Source organism: Muscardinus avellanarius (genome assembly GCF_963383645.1).
Source record: "Muscardinus avellanarius genome assembly, chromosome: 2".
NCBI classification, from domain to species: Eukaryota; Metazoa; Chordata; class Mammalia; order Rodentia; family Gliridae; genus Muscardinus; species Muscardinus avellanarius.
In genome coordinates this window covers 30,149,545-30,171,406 of record NC_137787.1, presented here as the reverse complement: position 1 = coordinate 30,171,406, position 21,862 = coordinate 30,149,545, and the positions used below count along the sequence as shown (strand labels likewise).

Sequence of the window (21,862 nt, the reverse complement as noted above, 5' to 3'; positions counted from 1 at the left end):
GCACGCGTGACGCTCACGCGCACTGTGGTCTCGGCTTCCTCCAGGAGGGCTGAGGCGGCCTTCCCCAGGCTGGTCAAGTGGGAGAGGAAGATACTATCTGGGATGGACTTCTTCTGCCTGAGCATCTGATCCGCACGTCGCGAGGGCGGGGAGGAGGGAGGCGGAGCCTACTCCGAGGACATTTGCGGATTGGCCAGCAGGAGAAACAGTGGGCGGAGCCTCGGGGGGAAGCGAGACTCCGCATCCACTGGGTAAGCAGCTTCGCTTCCTGCCGCAACAGCCGCGGCTCGAGTCTCCCGGCGCGGCGCTCCGGGGTGGGCTTCCAGCACCTGAGAGGGGTGACGGGGAGGCTGGGTGGAGGGGGGCTGGCGGCCGTGGTGGGGGCGCAGGGGGGCGGCGCTGGGGACGAAGGCCGGCGCGGAGGGAGCGCGGAGGTAAAGGCGACAGCTGGGGCTGCGCCGCCGGGGGCTGGAGGCCGAGCTGCGGCCGAGCCGGGCGAGGCGGGGCGGAGAGTCGTCTCCGAAATTGCTGCTCTTCCCGACTCCCAGGCAGCCCCGAGCGTGGGGAGTGGGAATGGAGACGGGTGGGGCACTTCTTGAAGAGGTTTCTTTGAAACACTTAAAGTTCCCTTGCCCCTCTGTCGTCCTTAATGCCCAAACTTATTTAATTTCGGAAGTGGATAGTCCATCTCCTTTCGCCTTGGAATGGATGCACGTTGAGACTGTCAAAGCTGCATCCTTAGGCTGCTAGGAAAAGTTCTTAAGCAGCAAGATCGACACCACCCTTTTGGTTTAAACATGTGCATATCTCCTTATATGTTTGCTTCTGCAAACATTTGACTTATCTTGAAGTCCGTCTCCTCCCCCCCCCCCTCTCTTTCCCGGTGGTACTGAGGATTGAACCCCAGGTGTGTCCTACCTCTGAGTAATATCTTCATACCTTCAGTCCGTCCTTTTTACATTTTTATTTTGAAACAGGTTCTCACTAGGTTTCTTACAGTCCAGCTAAGTTGCCGAGGCTGACCTCGAGCCTGCATACTTTAGTCTCAGCCTCCCTAGTACTGGGATTACAGGCGTGCCCTACTACTCCCTGATTTCAATGTCCTTTTGAAAGAGTTTTGGCTTCCCAAACATTTTTTCCCTTTTTCTTAATGTTCTCAGCAAAAGAATAATGATGGAATGAGTGGGTACTTTTATTAATTTGAGATCTTTGAGATCTCAAATCTTGACAGATTTTGAGTTTGATCTTAAGACAAGAAATGTTAAAGCCGGGCATGGTGGTGCACGCTTGTAATCCCAGCAATTGGGAGGCTGAGACTGGAGGATCACAGTTTGCAGACAGCCTCAGCTACTTAGTGAGGCCCTTTGCAACTCAGTGAGACCCTGTTTCAAAATAAAGAATAAAAAATAGGGCAGGGGGTGTAGCTCGGAGGTCAAATGCCCCTGAGTTCCATCCCCAGACCCGCAAAAAAAAAAAAAAAAAGTTAGAATTGTGAGAAATGCTAGAATTCTATATAAAGCATAATATTCTGGTATATGAGTGTAATGTTAAATTATCCAGTATTGATGAAGTGCATCCTGTGTTTGGGCTGTGACAAAGATTGGGCAGGTTAAGTCTCCTCTGAGAAACAACATTAGTTTCACGTGTCCTTCCTTTTTCTTTCTGGGAAGAGTAATATGGATCTCCTTGGTTTTCCTGTGGTATTTCTGTTGATGCATTGGTCAAAAATTGAACAAAAAATTCTTTGTTGATGGATGCCAATGTTATTTGTGTTCAGCTGTCCTGAATTAGATCAATTTTGAGTATTTAAAAATATACATAGAGCCAGACGTGGTGGCGCACGCTTGTAATCCCAGCATTCCGGAGGCTGAGACAGGAGGATTGCTGTTGGAGGACAGCCTCAGCTACTTAGTGAGGCCCTTTACAACTCAGTGAGACCCTGTTTCAAAATAAAGAATAAAAAAATAGGGCTGGGGGTGTAGCTCCAAGGTAGAATGCCCCTGGGTTCTATCTTCAGTACTTGGCTGATACTTGGATTTTCCACCTAAAATTTTGGTAGTGGCTGATAGATCATCTTACTTTTTACATTTTAGTACCTGATTGGCTTTGACTTTACTAACAAGATACTGCACAGTAGGTCTGTACTACACTATCCTTGAAAGAGGTAAATTTTGGTGATATACATCAGTGGTCTTTGTATAAGTAAGTTAATACTTCCAATTACCTGTCAGGAAAGAGTCCTAGTTTATGCCATAAACAGTTATTAAACTGCCAAAAATGGGAATTATAGTGTAATTTTTTCACGATTCTGGTGTCACTTACTTATTACAGTTAGCTCCATACAATTATGTTTTCGAGACTACACTTGCTGTAAGTGTTCATGGTAATTTTTATCTTCATATCTCAGAAACCTAATAACTTTTGTGTTTATATGACCTTTAGAAGTAATTCTAAGACTCTTTAGTCAGATTGCTAACTACTTCTGATGTTGCTTTTGTAGAAGTAGAATGTAGACTGTTTTCTAAGGCTTTCGGATTGCTTTTGTCATCACATCCTTCCTCCCTAATGCTCTTTAAAAAATACTTTTAAGTTTATACTTGATCAGTCACCACTTAGTTCTTAAGCCTTTATGTTGGAATATGGATTGTCTTGACACTTTAGAAAGACTGACTACTCTACACAATAAAAGATGCTGTTAGAGGCTTTCCTTCCCCCTCTGCTTCCTCCTTCCCTCTTGTTTCCTTCCTCTTCTCCCCCTTCCTCTTTTTTCCCCCTTTTTATCTGTTCTTTCAATAAATATTTATTGCCAAGATCCTGTTTAAGCTAGTGGTTTCATTTCTGCTTTAATTTATTCATCAATTAAATTATTAATTAGGCAGAGTCTTGAGTTGTTAGAGAATGCAGATAGGCTTGGCTTGGAAGTCTGTGAAAAGCTACAATAATTTGATTTAAAGAAGAATTTTATGGTGAGATTTGGGGGTCTAGTCACAGGTCTACTACTATCTGCCTCTGTGACACATACACCCTCACCCCAAGCAAGTTGCTTTAGGTTCAATGTGCTTTGGTTGCCTCAGAGGCAGTAAGGCCTATTCTATGTACCTTCTAAAATTGTACAAATGAGATGTAGATAAGATTTTGAAGAAGAAAAGCATTCTGTAAAAGTGTAATGTCCTCTTTGTATAGATTAGATGACAGACTGTAGCATTTTAATTAAAGTATTAATCTAAATAGTAAAAAATAGACCATAGCACTTTTTTCCAACTAATATCTGGTAATGTGGTTAGATTTACTACTCTAACTGAATTATGATTGTGGCTATTTAGAGAAAAAGTCATTTAAGAAGATTTTTATCTTAATGTCTATATGAATTTAGGCTTAGAAGAGGAAAGAAAAAAACAGGTTCATGTATCTAGGAGGAAAGATAATGTAGAACAACGTTATGACTTGAGTAGTTGTCACAGATTACAGGGTGTAGCTTGAGCTAATTTAAGATTATATAGAAATGTCATTGAAGGATGGCTATTTTATATCCTTTTTTATATGGAATATTTTTGTTATTTTTTAAAGGGAAAAGTTGAAATAAATAAGAGTGAGGGGTTTATGTGTTTGTGTAAAACCACTTTCCTCTATAACTTTAAAAAGCTATTTAACACCTTTCCTTTGCAGTACTGGGGATTGAACCCAGGGGCATTCCACCTCTGATCTACATGTCCAGCCCTGTTTTTCATTCTTTATTTTGAAACAGGGTCTCACTAACTTGCAGAGGGCCTCCGCAAACCCGCGAACCTCCTGTTTCAACCTTCCAAATACAGGGATTACAAGCATGTGCCACCATGACTGGCTTCCCACAAAACTTTGAAAAACATATCAATGATGTGAAAATGTCTTCACTTTTCTTTTTCTTTTTTTGGGGGGGAGGAAACTAGGGCTTGAACCCAGAGGTATTCTACCTCCAAGCTACACTCCAGCCCTGTTTTTTATTCTTAATTTGGAAACAAGGTTTCACTAAGTTGTGGAGAGCCTCAGAAGCAGCTGAGGCTGGCCACTAACCTATGATCCTCCTGTCTCAGCCTCCCAAGTACTGGTATTACAAGCATGCGCCACCACACCCAGCTGCCTTCACTTTTTATCTGGTCACATTTCTGTCTTTGTTTTGGATTTTTAATGAATTTAAAGTTAAGTAATCTGGCCGGGCATGGTGGCACACGCTTGTAATCCCCGTGCTTGGGAGGCGGAGACAGGAGGATCGCGCAGGTTCGAAGCCAGCTGCGCTGGCATAAGAGACCCTGTTTCAGAAATATAAAATAGGTCTGGGAGTGTAGCCCGGAGGTAGAAGGGCTTCCAGGAACCCCAATACCACCAAAAAAAAAAATAAATAAAATAAATAAATAAATAAATAAAAATAAAAAAAATAAAGTTAAGTAATTTGACTAGTAATGTTAAGTATTAAATATATTAAGTATTTAATCAGTTTTAGGAGTTAGGACTCTTGATCTATAGAGCAGTATTTTTTAATACTTAATTTGAATATACTAAATTTACTTTTTACGGTATCATAGATAAGAACTGTCACTGCATAGGATTTTCAAGATATTTGTGTGCTATTTAAAATAGCTTTTGTCTTCTGAAAAACTTACCTGTGCTGTTGGTCTCTTGTTTGTCAGACTCATGAAATGGCCACAGATGATAAGACTTCCCCCACACTGGACTCTGCTAATGATTTGCCTCGATCTCCGACTAGTCCTTCTCATCTTACACACTTTAAACCTTTGACTCCTGATCAGGATGAACCTCCTTTTAAGTCAGCATATAGTTCTTTCGTAAATCTTTTTCGATTTAACAAAGGTAAGACATGTTCTTAAAGAACAGGAAACTTATAATTTTGGTTCTCTGCAATTTTCTTATTCAACGTCATATAGTATCTTTGCAAGAAAGTGAAATATTAAACAAGATAATGGCTTTACTCATAGGTTACCAGGTTTTTCTGCTTAAGAAAAAAAAGATAGAAATTTTACTCTAATAGCATTGTTTGTAACTGGAGGTATGAATTGAAAACTAAAAGGTTCAAAGGAAGTCCCTTTTAAAAAAGAAAGTAGGGGGAAGATGGCGACCGAGAAAAGCGGGGCTTAAGAGTCCCGCTAACAACCAATCTCCATTACCACAAAAAGAGCGCCTTTCATAGCCAGAAAACACCATCACCAGAAAAACAAAAAAACCACCAGGCTCCAGAGAGAAAGCGGACTGAGAACAGAGCTCAGGGCCACGGAGGAGACACACACGCCCGAGGACGCGGCAGCAGCGCCATACTGCTGGCGGCAGCGGCGAACTCAGCGGATGGCTACAGCAAGCCGAGGTGAGCCGATGCGGAACAGCCAGGCGGGATCTTTCGGCGCAGACAGCATTTAAAGCTCCCAGTGGCTGAGCTCAGCACACGCTGCAGGGATTCAGAGTGGAAATCAAAACCAGAGAAGAAAAAATACGCCAGCCTCATGGCCGAGGGCGTGGCAGAGGCGCCATATTGCCACCGGCGGCGGCAGCAGCAGTGAATTCACCGAGTCCAGTACAGCTACATCTACGTACTCAAGAACAGTGAGTCAAATTGCGGGCCACAGAGGAGAAATCCCAGTATTGTGCCTCCTGGGACTTGACCCAGTGAGGGAGTGGTGGTGGCAGAGATATCACACCATAGGAGAGCGTGCAACCTGGCACCCCCCATAGTTTAAAGCAGCCTCTATCGACTCCCTGGGTCGGAGACTCTGTGATACAACCCAGTAAAGGAGTAGTAGGGTCTGAGATAATACAGACTCGAGATCCAGAGCACCTTAAGTGAAGCCATAGTGACCCAAGGGAAGAACCCAGAGAAGGCACAAACCTCCGAAATCATGGGAAAGAGGAATAACACTGAAGTAATGAATGTGCACAACCCCACAACATCAGAACCTGATAAAACAGAAAATCAGAGATTTCTAGAAGATCAAATCAGGAAAATAACTGTAGAAATAATAGAGGTGCTTCGAAAAGAACTCAGAGAGAGCCAAAAAGAGATAAAGGATGCAATTAATGAAGTAAAGGCCTCAATTCAAAGCACAAACAACCGATTAGACCACATGGAGAACAGAATCTCGCTCTTAGAAGATGAGCAATCCAAAAATGAATGCATAGTTTCTAATCTAGAAAAAGATATCCAACAGCAGGAATCTGACATTGAAGAAATATGGGCCCATCTTAAGAGAGCTAACCTAAGAATAATTGGAATAGAGGAGGGAAAAGAAAGTGATACCAAAGGGATCAACAATCTCTTCAAGGAAGTAATAGCAGAAAATTTTCCAAATATAGAGCAAGAGGTTGATACACAGATCCAGGAAACTTATAGAACTCCCTTTAGACAGGATCCGAGAAGAGGATCCCCACGCCATATAATTGTCAAAATGACCAATGTGGAAGCCAAGCAGAGAATCTTAAAGGCAACAAAAACAAAGGGCCAAGTGACATTCAGAGGCAAACCAATTAGAATCACTCCAGACTTCCCAAACCAAGTCATGAGAGCCAGAAGGGCTTGGAGTAACATATTCCAAACTCTGAAAGAAAACAACTTCCAGCCAAAAATTTCCTACCCAGCAAAACTTTCTATCAAATTAGATGGAGAAATAAGAAGCTTCCATGACAAACAGAAACTGAAGGAATTTATGTCTTCAAAACCAGCGCTAGAGAAAATACTCAAAGAGATTAACTACAAAGAAGAAATAGGTAACACTCACCAGAACCAGAGAAACAAGAGTTTCCATCCAACAGACAAGTAAGATTGGTTATCTGTGGAGATTCATTATTTATGTTAGTCTTTTACCTATCTCTAAATTGTATGGTTTGCCTTTATTGTTGTTAATTTTTAGGATTTCTAGTTGGAATATTAATATACCTTCAGATATAGCATTTGGAAATATTTTATCCAATTCTATTAGTAACTTTTAACCCTGTTTACATTGTCTTTGTATATACAATATTTTCTTTTATTTTTTTAGGGAGTTTGTATATTCTTCTGTTGCCTGTGCCATTGAAATCATATCCAAGAAATCACTGCCAATTTCAATGTTGTGAGGTTTTATGACCCAGATTTTCTCCTAAAAGTTTATAGTCTTAAGATTTATATTTAGGTCTTTTATCTAGTTTGAGTTAATACTTGTATGTGGGATTAGGTAAGGGTCCAATTTTATTCTTTTCCATGTAATTATTATTTTTCAACAATATTTAGTTAAAAGATTATTATTTCCACCACCAAATCTTCGTGGAAACCTTGTCAAAAATAACTTGACAATATAGGGAAGAAGTTAGCTCTAGGCTTGTATTTAACTCCAATGGTCTATATATGTGCCTTTAGAACAGTACCACACTGTTTCAATTATTGTAGCTTTATATGGTTTGAAATCAGAAAATATACATCTTCTAGCTTTGTTTTTGCTTCGAGATTGTTTTGGGTATTTAGAGTCCATATTCCATATCAGGATAGATTTTTTCCTGAAAAATAAATATATGATAGTTTCACCTAAAAAAAAGAAAAAAATATTCTCTGGTAAGAAAGAAAGCAAAAAGAAATATTGAAATGTTATCTTTAAGACATCAAAAGCTTGGTATCAGACAAATGAAACTGTTATGTGAGATTATCATTTTTAATTTTGGATAAATTGCTATAATACTAGATGTCAACCACTAAGCCAAGCATGGGAGGGAGGGATGGGGAGAGAATGGGGTGGGGATCGGGTGGGGGCTGACTGGGCGATGTGTGCATGTATGTCTACAAAAGTTTGTATCCCACTATGATGTATGAATACAGTGCACCAATAAAATAAAATTAAAAAAAAAATAAAAAATAAAAAAGAAAGTAGCATTTTTTGTGCATTTTTATTTTTTATTAATGTGTTTCAACTTTCTTAAGTTCACAGAATGGACTTTGCTTTTGAGGGGTTAATAGCCAAAAGATGTTAATTAAAGCAGTGAAGCTAAAAGGAGCAGTGCAGGGGAAGAAAGGTCTGTACTTTTAAACATTAGACACTGTCAGCAGGCGTCTTGTGACAAACCCATTAGATTAATGTGTGTGATGTCAAATGAGAACGTTTTTTAAATGAGCTTTTCTTAGTGTGTTTTTTACCTGGGAGAAGAATTAAAAAAAAATTATGGCCCATTCTTTTGCCTTTCATTTGTCTTTATCTTTTGAATTCTTGTTGTAAGCAATTGGGGGTAGGTAATAGTTTAACTCAAATTTTAATAGTACTGACTGTATTTTATTAATGATTATGGTTAAAGTGCTATAAGAACCATTAGTACATTTTAAGACAACATCTTTATTTCTTTGTGGTACTGGGATTGAACCAGGGGCATTCTACATCTGAGCTGAATACCCAGCCCTATTTTTATTCTTTATTTTGAAACAGTCTTACTAAGTTGCTGAGGGCCTTACTAAGTAGCTGAGGCTGGCTGCAAATCTGTGATCCTCCCATCTAAGCTACCCAAGTACTGGAAATAAAGTGTGTGCCACCATGTCCAGCTTATATGTTATATATATATATATATATATATATATATATATATATATATATATATATATATATATATATAGTTGTCTGAAAAATTGGATCTACTGCCTTTTCTTTGCTGAATTCTGAGTCTTAGTTTTTCAAATAATGGCAAGCTTTCTTTGTTACAGAGAGAGGGGAAGGGGGCCAAAGTGAGCAGCACTCTCCAAGTGGAAGTTGGTCCAGCCCTCAGCTCCCTTCAAGGGCACAGTCTGTGAGGTCACCTGTTCCTTATAAAAAACAGCTTAATGAGGAACTTCAGCGGCGCTCTTCAGTATTAGGTAAAGCAGTTTTCCTCCTTTATTCTTTGCAGTACGATTTCTCCACAGTCATGTTTCATAGGTTGCTTAGACTTAACTTGCTATTAGGGATAGTTGGGACTCTCCAGAATGAATGGAGAAAGAATTCTTTAGGTTGTGAAAGAGGTTTTTTTTTTAATCTGAAAATAAAATTCTTAAACATGTCACTAAACTTGAACAGATCTCTTGACTGTTTTTTGATTAATTGCTTGCTTGGGTTTCAGCAGAGAACAGTTTGCAACATCCCCAGGAGAACACAGGTTAGTTTCAATGTTGTGAATGAATTCATCTGTACTTGGGATGCTGAAATGTGATGTGCATGCCTCTGGCTGCAGAACTCTGTCAACTCCATTAATGGGCTGCCACTGGCTCTTGGCCTCTGTCCTTGTTGGGGTGCCGGCTGTGGTGCGGCTGGATAATTGAGCTGCTCTTGCCTGCTTGTTCTCCATCCTGGTCTGTTACACAGTCATCTTCATTGTCATGGTCTTCTGATGAGTGTGGGCTAGGGATTAGTTCTCAACTCAAGAGACTAGAGAAAGTAGGTGGTTTTGTGTTTGTTTTATTTCTGTTAGATTGTTAAACTCAGTGCACCGCTTTGCCCAACTTAAGGTGAAAGGAGGAGGACTGTGGGAGGTGGCATGATAGAGGGGCAGGCGCACAGCTTAGCGAGTCAAGTGTCCCTGGGAGCCGGACCCTGTCTGGCCTGGCCAGTCACCCTTGTGAAGCCCTCAAGTGAAAAAGAGGTGTGAGTAATGAGGTTGGCTGAGGTATTTTATTGCTAGTGGAGTCTTGGTCTACTGGAAGAAACTAGAGAAACCAAGGTAGAAAAATGTCTGCTAAGGGACTGGAGCAGAGATAGTTGCATCACCTCCACAGGTTTTCTAGGACTCTGAGCCTCAGATGGGTCTCTTAGCCCTTAGGGAGGAAAAGTTGGAAGGTGGGGAGGGGAAGAGAAAGACAGAGTTCTCCTTTTATTCCAGAGCATCTCCATTTGAACTTTTAATCTCAGTAAAAACGTTTCTTAGCTCTTAAACCTGACCCATGGCAACAGTTTTACTTTTATTGAGGAAACTCTTCTGATTACATGCTATATTAAATTAAGACATTTTTATCTGAAAGTTTTACCTCCTCCCTTCTCTTTTCTGAATTCTGAGTATTGGTTATTCAAATAATCCCAAGTTTTGCTTTGCTACAGAAGGAAGGGGCTAAGGAAAGCAGCAGTCTCCAAATTAAGCATAGAATTTTTTTTTTTTAATTAGTAAAATTGAGTTGGACTTGAATCTAATCTTTAGGAGTTACAGGTTGGAAGCTTGGCAAGTATTAGTGTGCACGCGCACATGTGTGACTGGAGATTGAACTAATGAACCCAGGGGCATTCTCTCCCAAGCTACACTCCCAACCACTTCTTTTTCTTTCTTTTTTTTGAAACAGGGTCTTGCCAGGTCGCTAAAAGTCTTGCAAAGTTTCTGAGGCTGTCCTTGAACCTGAGATCTTTCTATATCAGCCTCCCAAGTAACAGGGATTGTCTCTGGGTGGAACCTGTCATGTCTTTGTTGCAGTTCTCCTCTACACTTTTCCTCCCTCCTTCCTCCCCTCCCTCCCTCCCTCTCTCCATCCTTCCTTCCCTCCCTCCCTCCCTTCCTTCCTTCTTGCAACACCCATAGCCCTTTTAGTTTTTAAAATTTTGAAACAGGGTCTTTCTAAGTTGCTGAGGCTGGCCTCAAACCTGTGATTCTCCTTTTTCAGCCTCCCAAGTACTATTATAGACATGCATAACTGCCCCCAGCTTTCTGCTATTTCTTATTTTTATGAGGCCCACCTAATTCTTGGGCTTTATCTTGGATGCATTCGAGTTTTAGAAGTCTGGAACTATCTGGCCAGACAAGTTCTTTTTCCCATTAAAAGGCTATAATGTTCCAATTTACTAGTTCTATGACTATAGGAAAGTTATTTAATTTTTTGGTATTCATTTTGCAAGAGAAGCAGCTAAGGATTATTTGCTTAAGGGCAGAGAGCTAGACCACATTTTCTCTCAGGGTCTCTTGTTCATCTTCACTCAAGGTCCCCGATTCTCATGGTTCCAGGAATGGTCTTCATCCTTTTCCCGTGGAAGATGCTATTAATATTCTCTTGTATTTCTAAATAGCTAAGGCTTCATAATTTATTGTTATCAGTACATGGGAGCACTATCATTAATGATTCAATTCTCACAGCTTCATCTGTCTTTTTTTCTTTCTTTCTTTCTTTTTTTTTGGTGGTACTGGGGTTCCTGGAAGCCCTTCTACCTCTGGGCTACACTCCCAGACCCATTTTTACATTTTTATTTGGAAACAGGGTCTCCTAAGCCAGCGCGCGGCTGGCTTCGAACCTGCGCGATCCTCCTGTCTCTGCCTCCCAATCATGGGGATTACAAGCGTGCGCCACCACGCCCAGCTATCTGTCTCTTTTTCAACTTGAAAGTCATGGAGAGTTACTTCATATTATTCTTATACTTTCACTTTAGTAAAAGAACATCTGAGATATATACTGAAATTGAGATAAGACTATTTGTAGAAAGATATAAGTTCAAAATTTTCTAAAACAGGTGCATTTTATTTATTTTTTATTTATTTTTTTGTGGTACTGGAGGTAGAACCCAGGGGCTTTCTACCTCTGGACTATACTCCCAGATTTATTTTATACTTTATTTGGAAACAGAGTCTCACAAAATTGCTCAGAGGCTTACTAAGTAGCTGAGAGTGGCTTCAAACTTGTGCTATCCTCCTGTCTCAGCCTCCCAAGTGCTGGGATTACAAGCCTGTGCCACCATGCCTGGCCTTAAAATAGGTGCATTTTAGATATGGTAATTATTTCAGTAATTGTCTTGGAAATTTTTGGATTTGAATATCAACCTATTACTTCTTTGTAGTCCCTTCTTTCCCATTCAACAAAACCAAGAACACCTAGTACAAACTAGCAAATGATGAGTTTGAGGCAGATTCAGGGTAGGGTATTTTCTGCTTTATGGTAGTTTTCCTTATCTACAAGGGAGATGCTCCAAGACCATCCATGTCTGGACCCATCCTGTATTAACAAACCCTATATATAATATATTTTTTCTTATACATACACAATGTGATAAAGTTTAACTTATTATAAATTATGAATAGAAAGTGATAAAAAATAAATAGGACAATTATAACAATATAATTAATACAGTTTAAGTAAGTGTGGTCTCTTCAAAAGTCAAGACAAAAATTAATATTTCAGACTGCAGTTGACTGGGTAAAACTTTGGAAAGGTTTATGCTTTATAGGATGTTCGTTCGTTTTGTCAAGCCACCTCCATTTTACCCTTAGGTTTTGAAACAGCTGGACTCAGGAATAGGTAAAAACTTTAGTTGTAATTTTGATCAAAAATAGTGTTAGTAGGTGGCAACTTTGGTGGGCACAAAGCTGGAATCTGGGCTTGTTTTATTATTGATCGATATGGCTTCTAGTATTTCCATTTCAGATGTTAAGTGAACCCTTCCAGTTTGGAGCTGATAGGGAAGGGTAGGAGAGGGAAGTTGATAGGGAAGGGTAGGAGAGAACTTTTAGCAATTCTTTAGTGGTTTCAATTTGCTTGGGCATTGGTCACATTTTATCATGGCAAAATTTACCATCCTGAATGTTCTGAAGTCTATCAGAATCTTTAGGGATGGGCTATTACATTTCTTTCTGATGGTCAGTCCCAGGCCTGAAATTTGAACCTATTGCTTACCTGGTTGACTTTGGAGACCAAGCTAGGTTAACTGTCTGAATTGCTTTTTCTTCTGCCCAATGTCTAGCATGTATTTATTATATGTTGGGAATTAACAGTACAAGAAACATTAGTGAATTCTTGCCATGTGAGTGATGCTGCTGTCCTTGGCTAAAAACCATCAGTCATCTCAGTTCTTATCTTTGGTAGCCCTTGCTTGTGGAACATTTTTACATAGTAATAAGAAATACTTTCAGTGGTCTTTTATCCTTAAAAGTACTAGTTTGAACTCTCTGTCCATATCCCTGGCTGGGAGAACACAAGTACATGCTAACAATAAGTTTCTTTTTCTTTTCTTTTCCTTTTTTTTTTGCCATACTGGGGATGGAACCCAGGGGCATTCTACCTTTGAGCTACACTCCTAGCCCTATTTTTTAGTCTTTATTTTGAAACATAGTCTCACTGAGTTGCAAAGGGTCTAAGTAGCTGAGGCTGGCCATGAACTGCAATCCTCCTGTCTCAGCCTCCCAAATGTTGGGATTGCAAGCGTGGGCTACCATGCCCGGCAAGAGACATTTTTCATAACATATGCAAGTTTTATATAGACACTGGGCACTATTAACAAGATTCCTTTTTTTTCTCTCTTAACCTGACTCAGACACAAGGAGGAAAGCAGAACCTACCTTTGGAGGTCATGATCCTCGTACAGCTGTTCAGCTACGAAGCCTCAGCACAGTATTAAAACGCCTCAAGGAAATCATGGAGGGGAAAAGCCAGGTACTGTTTGGAGGCTTTGAGATATTTCTTATTAAGCATTTATGGGGATCAGGCCATTCCCTCTGACAATAGCATAATACAACTTGAAAGAAAGTTTATTTATTATTTCCTCCAGCTTTGAGAACCATATTATTCCATGTAAGTTCTTAACTTTGTGTGGTCTCACTTAACAGCTTTTTCCTCTTTTTATGGCTCGTGTTTTTTAAAAAAGTTCTGTTTAAGTATTTGTTGGCCAGGGTCAATAGATGTTCTCCTATGGTTTGTTCAAGAAGCTTTATTACTTAATAAAGATGAAGCTTCTTTTTCTTCTCATACATGTCCTTTTGGAGCTAGTACTATTGTTTTTGAAAAGAACATTTTTCACTGGTTGCATTGTAAGTCTCCTAAGTCCTATATGTGACTGTATGCTAGGGTGCTCTTTTCTGTTCCATAGCTCCATTTTTTTCTATCCTCGCACCAATAATCTATTTAAACGTATCGTGCTTTTGAATAAGTCTAGATGGCTGGTAATATAAGTCCTTTAATTTTTTTTCTTCTTCACAGTTGTCTTGGTCATTTTGGCCTTTTGCATTCCATATCAATTTTAGAATTATTCACTCCTGTAAAAGAAATGTTCTAAAATTTTCTTTGTGATTGGAACTTAAAAATCAGTGTTTTCAAGAAGTCTTCGCACATTTTTATGGTTACAGGATAGTGACCTGAAGCAGTACTGGATGCCAGACAGCCAATGTAAAGAGTGCTATGACTGTAGTGAAAAGTTTACAACCTTTAGGCGCAGACACCATTGCCGACTATGCGGGCAGATTTTCTGCAGCCGTTGCTGTAATCAAGAAATCCCTGGAAAATTTATGGGCTATACAGGTAAATGCATTTTATTGACAGTATTACAATTTATAATGTCATAACTATAAAATAGTTATAATACAGAACTGGCATTAAGCCAATTTTTATTTTGGGCTTTAGGTATAAGACAGGTGGGTACAACAGTGAGAGACAGCTCTGCTTTTAAGAACTTTACAGTCAAATAAAGTAGATGGGAAAGTTCATAATAACTAGAATAAAAGACATATATGTATAATAGATACTAGCAAAAAGCTATAGGAACATTAAGAGTTATTGGACAAGGAGGGTAGAATGTATTTCTAGTATATATTATTGAGTGAGTTTATTTTAAAAAGTAAAGATCTTCCTTGTATGACACTGTATCTTACTCTTATTCTTCCATAGGAATATAGTCAAATTTTAGTAGAACTGAAAATTTAAGTTATCGATTGAAACAGAATAAGGCTGAACAGTGGTGTGTGGACTTACACAGTGATTTGGGAGAGGAAGGTAGACTGAAATGACTCTAAGGAGAATACTCAGTATCTCTCTCTCATGTGATTTTTATTATTGTACAGATCTTTCTTTTGCTCTTACTTTTTAAAAATATATAAACTGCTACAGAGTTCAGAATCCCATAATCTTTCACCCAGATTATGACTACAGCTTTTAAAAGACTTTTTTTTATGCTTAGTTTTTCCCTATCTTGAATTTATTTTTGATATTCTAGCCAGTTTTTTTTGTAAACTAATTTGATCACATCAGGGTATTTCTCTGCTTGATGCCCTTTCATATATACAGTTACCCTTCAGACGAAACTTGTCTGGCTAATGTTTTTGTTGTATTAATTCCTGAGGGCTACCATAACAGTATCATAGCTTGAATGGCTCAGAAAAATGGGAATGTATTCCTATCAGTTCTGGAAGCCAGAACTACTATAATGAGGGTCAGAGAAACAACACAGGGATTCTGCTTGTTGCCGAATATATCTATATCAAGTATATATTTCAGAACTGAGGAAATGACTCCAGAATGAGTTTGGGACCCACTGTAAGGTAGACTTGAGCTAAAATTCCATTGATTACCAGAGTTTCCCAAGCCTCTGCTGTCTGACATACCACAGTGATGCTTGGGTCTCCTGAAATTAGTGTCAGTTTAAGGTTAGTGTGTAGTGATTCCTGAAGAATTTGGCTATTTTCTTGATTTTAATGCACAGTTACTTTACTAAAATACCATCCATCCCTTGGGGAAGGGAAGGCTGGTAGAAAGGCTAATAATCTAAATTTCTGACAGTTATAGAAGGGTAGTTCCTCAAGAGGACCTAGTTTCCCCTTTATTAAAGGTGTTCTGTGTGGGTCTATAAAAGGCTCAAGTCTGGGAATTGATTTAGGGGTCATGATTTTTATTTTTATGATTCAAGTTTTAAATGCCTGTCTCTTTGATACAGAGTTCTTCCTTTTATACAAATTAGCTAAATTATTAACCTAGTTCCCTGTAATTATTAGTTACAGATGATTAGTTATTAAATTATTAGTCTAGTTTGCCTGTCTAGTTCACTTTTAGGGACACTGATCAACTAGTTAATGTGTAGGTCTCTTAGTGAGACTCTGCTGATTTCTTCTTTGACTTCATTGTCCCCTTATCTTTGGGGATTAAGTGCTGCCACCTTGGCATCCAGTTACCCTCTATGTGTTTAGTTCTTCTGACTCAGTATAGCAGTTCCCACTATAATTTCTGACCTACAGAAACCAAAGGGGGGCCAGAGCTCTTCAGGTATGCTGTGGCTCCCCTCCCACATTTATTTTTCATGGCTGTGCTGAAAGCTTCATGTTATTCTTGGGTTGGCGAACAGGTCTGCTTTTATTTATTTATTTATTTATTTTTGTGTGTATAACCAAGTATGATTTATTATGGACAAATTGTAGAACAAGGTTACTAATATTCATAGTCAAATTTCTTAAGTCGAGTATAGAGAGAGACCATTACTGAAAGTTTTGTTTTTCTGTTGAATCAAGCACTGTTTACCTGTTAAAACTAGATTTTTTTTTGTGCTTTCCAAATGTTAGCATTGCCTTATCAATAATCAATTATAAACTAGATTTCAGTGGTTATGTCCACATCCAGATTATTCACATAGTCAGGAACTCTTTTGTTTGCTTTAGCTTTTAGTTCCTGATTATATCTCCAAGTACAAATAATCTGAGAGGCTCCTGCTACCATATGTATAAGTATCTTGACCAAATAAACCCTGTAGCTATTAAGTAGTGGATTGAGCTGTGCTGAGTTGCTCTGCAAGTCTGGTGTGTCTGTCAATCCAGCACATGCTGCCCCCTATTTTATTATTGAGGTCCAGAAAAAAAAAAAAAATCTCTGAGGTGGCCAGAAAGGTTCAGAGTCCAGGGGCCTCACTTGGTGATGACCTTGCTGGCAGAGACCCAAGGCTGTGCAGAGCATCAAATTGCAAGACAGGGAGTATAGGTATGCATGTGGTAAATCCTCTCTTAACATTTCAGTCTCCCCAAGACTTTGGATCCCCTGCTCTCTAGTATTCGAGGGCAGTTCTAGCACGTTAGCTTCGTTTAGTGTGGGCTACCTTTTGAAGTCAGTGTCGTAGCCAGTCAACCTAATAGACTGTTAGAGCTCTTTTTTACCTTTCGAGTTGTAATATTAAATTTGGAATATGCTTAGTGGTCCCAGCCCATTATCAGTAAACCCAGCTTGATGGAACTTTATTTTCCTTCCACCTTTATCCCTCACCCTAAGTATCTATTCCTATAAATATTCCCTCAGTTTTCATCTTTGTAAATTAGAAAAATCATGTATTTCTTTTGGAATGTAGGATACATCCTCATGGGGATTTTTTTTTTTTTTTTTGGTACTAAGAATTGAATACAGAGGCACTCTACCTCTGAGCTACACCTTCAGTCTTATTTTTAAGTTTTCATTATGAAACAGGGTCTTACTGAGTTGCTGAGGCTGACTTTGACCCTGTGATTCTGCTATCACAGTCTCTCAAGTACTGGGATTACAGGTACACACCACCATGCCTAGATTGGGTCAAACTTTGTACCTTACCTTTCAAGGTCTGCTGGGCCTTGACCACGTGGCTTAGATAGTAGGAGTGGACCCTGAGGGGAATTAGAAGTGTCTTGCAAGGCAACTAACTTAAGGGAGTTTATTATAGATTACTTAGACAAATCAGGGCTAGTCTCAAATGAGGTCGAAAGGCTACTTCTACTGGCAAAAAGACTCAGAATTTTGGGGTTCAGTAGATCATAGCTTCGTCAAGCTTTCTCCATATATCTCCATCCTAATGTTCAGGATCTTGTTCTTTCCTAGTCAGGGTCCTCACTTAATTTGACAGACACACTGGCAATTCAAATCGTTTTAGTTTGTTTGTTTGGCTTCAAACAATAGAAATCTGTTGTCTCACATTTCTGGAGGCCACAAGTCTGAGATTGAAGCACTGCTAGGGTTGGTTCCTTCTGGAATCTCTGAGAAAGAATTTATCCCAGGTTTATTTCCTAGCTCTTGTTAATTGCCGGAAGTCCTGTTAATTGCTGGCTCATTGGTGTGTAGACAGACCTTTCACTCCAGTCTTTGTCTGTCTTCATGTGATGGGTTTCCTCTTTCAATTTTTTTTTTTTTTTATTTTAATCCAGCTGCTTGCAGTTTGCAACAGTTGGTTTACTTTTTAGCAGTCTTAGCCCTGAGGTTAAAGGAAGTAAGGATTTCTTCAAGGAAGACAAACTTGTAGATAATTTGTATAGTTCTTGAGCTGGGAATTTGAATCCCTTAGGTCTTTCTTTCCTTTCCCTACTTTGTGTAGTGCAATTAGGAGCAACTAGCTAATCTTATTACACTTGTTAGCTTGACAGAAATTTTCAAGGTATTAAATGTGTTGTCACCAAGAACATTGTTTCTTGTAAGTATTTTATTAGGAGCATTTATAGGTGATATCTTGCATGTCTTTACTGCTGCAGCATTAAGTTCTCTTTGCTATAAGAAATAAAGTTATTAGTTCTTTTATCTTATTTTATTTTTATTTATTTTATTTTATTTTTATATTTGACCTCCAAGCTACACCCACTGCCCTGTTTTTTATTCTTTATTTTTTGAAACAGGGTCTCACTGAGTTGCGGAGGGCCTCACTAAGTAGCTGAGGCTGTCCACGAACCGCGATCCTCCTGTCTCAGCCTCCCAAATGCTGGGATTACAAGTGTGCGCCACCACGCCCAGCTCATTAGTTTTTTTAAAATATAATCAAATTAAAGAGCCAATTTCAGAACCCCGTGAGTCAATTCAGAAAACTTATTAAGATTCTTAGTTGAAAATTTGCATTAGTCAGGATTCTCCACAGAAATAACCAATAGAATATGCACATGCACACACATGCACACAGCAGGAGAGGTTTACCTGTATTTTAAGGAGTTGGCTCAAATGATTGTGGGGGTTAATAAGTCTGAAATAATCTGGACAGAGTATTTCATATTTCTATCTTGTATTATTTATACAGAGTTCATTTTTCTTCCAGAAACTTTAGTCTTTGCTCTAAAGCTTTCAACTGATTGGGTAAGACTCATCTGTGGAGGGTAATATATTTTATTTCAGGTGATTATGAATGTAAATCATGCCTCTGACCCAGTAACTCCATCGAGACTATTTGACCAGTTTGTCTAGCCAATTCAGCACATAAAGTTAACCTTCACAATGGGATAATATATGCTGGGTACAGTTGCACATTGAGACCCCAAATAAATATAGGCTACCTGGAACAGTGTCTGGCACAAAGAAAGGATCACTGACTATTAAGCTATTATTATTGGTGGTAGTAGCAATAATATCTATGCATTCATCATACAGATTTTTAGATTATAGAAGCCTATAGGCACTAGTAGTGACTTCTTCAGTAAGACCCCCAAAACTCAGGAAAAAATAAAAACTGAAACAAAAATGAGGACAATTAATGTAGTGACATTAAAGAGCTTCTCTGCAGCAAAGGAAAAAACCAAGAGTCTGAAAAAGAACTTTTAGAATGGGAGAAGATCTTTGTCAGCTCTTCCTCCGAGGGAAGACTAATAGCTAGAATATACAAAGAACTTAAAAAACTTAACACTTAAAAAAATCCAATTAAGCCGGTCATGGTGGCGCACGCTTGTAATCCCCGTGTTTGGGAGGCAGAGACAAGAGGATCGTGTAGGTTCGAAGCCAGCCACGCTGGCTTAGGAGACCCTGTTTCCAAATAAAAATATAAAATAGGTCTGGGAGTGTAGCCCGGAGGTTCAAGGGCTTCCAGGAACCCCAGTACCACCAAAAAAAAAAAAAAAAAAAAAAAAAAATCCAATTAAAAATGGGCAGTCGAATTGAACATACTTATCAAAGTAAGAAATACAAATGGCCAGTAAATAGTTGGAAAAAAAAAGAGCCGGGTGTGGTGGCGCACACTTGTAATCCCAGCATTTGGAAGGCTGAGATGGGAAGTCATGGTTTAAAGACAGCCTCAGCTTCTACTTAGTGAGGCCCTTTGCAACTCAGACCTTGTTTCAAAATAAAGAATAAAAAATAGGGCTGGGGGTGTAGCTCAAAGGCGGAATGCCCTGGGTTCCATCCCCAGCACTGCAAAAATAAATAAATAAATATTTGAAAAAAATGTCCAACATCATTAGCAATGAAGGAAATGCAAATCAGAACTACACTGAAATTCCATCTAACTCCAGATAGAATGGCAGTTATCAGGAATACAAACAGTATTAAATACTGGTGAGGATGTGGTGAAGTAAGAACCTGTACACAGTCAGTGGGATTGCACATTAGTGCAGTCACTGTGGGGGTCATAGTGGAGAGTCTGGGTATGGAACCTCCCTGTGTCCCAGCTATACTGCTCCTGCGTATCTTTTCAGAAGAGTTGAAGTCAGAATATTATAGTGATCCACGCATATCTATGTTTATAGCAGCACAATCCACAATAGCCGAATTATGGAATAGACATGAAAGTGGTATAGGTACACAATAGAATTTTAGCCATAAAGAAGAGGAGGAGGAGAAGGAGGAGGAGGAGGAGGAACTGCCACCTGGTACAGTGCACACACCTGTGATCCCAGTTACTTGGGAGGTTGAGACAAGGAGGATTACAGGTTTGAGGTCAGCTTCAGCAAATTAGTGAGACCCTGTTTTGAAAAAAAAATGAGTAAAAAATAAAGTAGGGATGGCTATATAGCTAAGAGGCAAAAACCCTTCGGTTCAAGCCCCATTATTCCACTCCCTCCACACACACAGAAGAACGAAATTATGTCATTTGCAGGAAAACGGGTGGAACTAGAAAATACTATGCTCAGTAGGATTAGCCAGTCTGAAGGGCCATGTGTTTTCTCTCATGTGGAAGCTGGCTGTAGCCTCCTGCATATGGACATGGCCTTTTGATCAGTCAGGAGACTCAGTGAACATGAGATGTGTGAAGCTGCTGCCAGCATAACGTGGCATACTACTTTACAAATAATTTCTTTTAAGTAGGAGTGCACTCTAAAGTAATAATAAAATGTATAGAATAGTAAGGACAAACCAGTGATGCATTTATCATTGTTGTCAAATATTATGTACTATACATGATAGTGTGTACTATATTTTCTTATGACTGGCATAGCAGCAGGTTAATTTACATCAACATCACCACCAACATGAGTTACAGTTACCCCATGACAATATGATGGTTAGGGCATCACTAGGTCTTAAGACTATTTTAAGGGCTGCGGTTATGGCTCAGTGATATTGTACTTGCCTAGTAAGTATGAGGCCCTGGGATTGGTCCCCACCATGGTATGTGTCAAAATAGAATTTTCAGCCTCATTATAATCTTACGAGATCACTGTGATATTGTTATCAATTGTTAACTGAAATGTCATTAGGTGGCACATGACTGTTTTATTCCTTTTTTTAGTGTGCAAAATTGTTATGAAATCACACAGAATGTTTTAGAAAAACAGGATAGAAATGGAAACTTATTTTTGGGGAAGACTGTGTTCTAAAAAATACATTAAGAAGTATTAAATAACTGAGGCTGGCTGTGAACTGCTATCCTACTGTCTCAGCCTCCCAAATGCTTGGATTACAAGCGTGTGCTACCACGCCAGCCTCAGTTACTTAGTGAAGCTCTCTGCAACTCAGTGAGACCTTGTTTCAAAAATAAAGAATAAAATATAGGTCTAGGGATGTAGTTTGGAGGTAGAATGCTCCTGGTTTCCATTCCCAGTACTGCAATATATACATACATATACATACATTATATATATATATATATATATATATATATATATATATATATATATATATATATATATATATTGCAAAAAAAGAACATATATATGAGTGCCAACCAAAGGTTTTTCACTTCTTTAAAATGTCTTTTTTGAGCCCGGTATGGTGGTGCACGCTTGTAATCCCAGAACATGGGAGTCTAAAACAGGATTGCGGGATTGAGGATAGCCTCAGCAAGTAGTGAGATTTGTTAACCTAGTGAGACCCTGTTTCGAAATAAAAAATAGAGCTAGGGTTGTAGCTCGAAGGTAGAATGCCTCAGAGTTCAATTCCCAGTAACACACACACACACACACACACACACACACACACACACACACACAGTGCCCTTTTTTTCAGTGTTGTCAGATTATTTATTAACCCAAG

At 39.2% G+C, this 21,862-nt stretch overlaps 1 protein-coding gene across 1 annotated transcript in view; it reads left to right on the top strand.

Annotated features, from left to right (window-relative positions):
- Positions 1–4,673: 4,673 nt before the first annotated feature.
- PIKFYVE (phosphoinositide kinase, FYVE-type zinc finger containing) overlaps positions 4,674–21,862 on the top strand; it is a gene marked incomplete at both ends in the record, with an annotated part of 85,753 nt that continues 68,564 nt past the window's right edge. Inside the window, 4 exon segments of the mRNA XM_080689609.1 lie at positions 4,674–4,845; positions 8,699–8,848; positions 13,245–13,363; positions 14,053–14,224. Of these exon segments, the coding sequence (XP_080545735.1) occupies positions 4,674–4,845; positions 8,699–8,848; positions 13,245–13,363; positions 14,053–14,224 (613 nt within the window).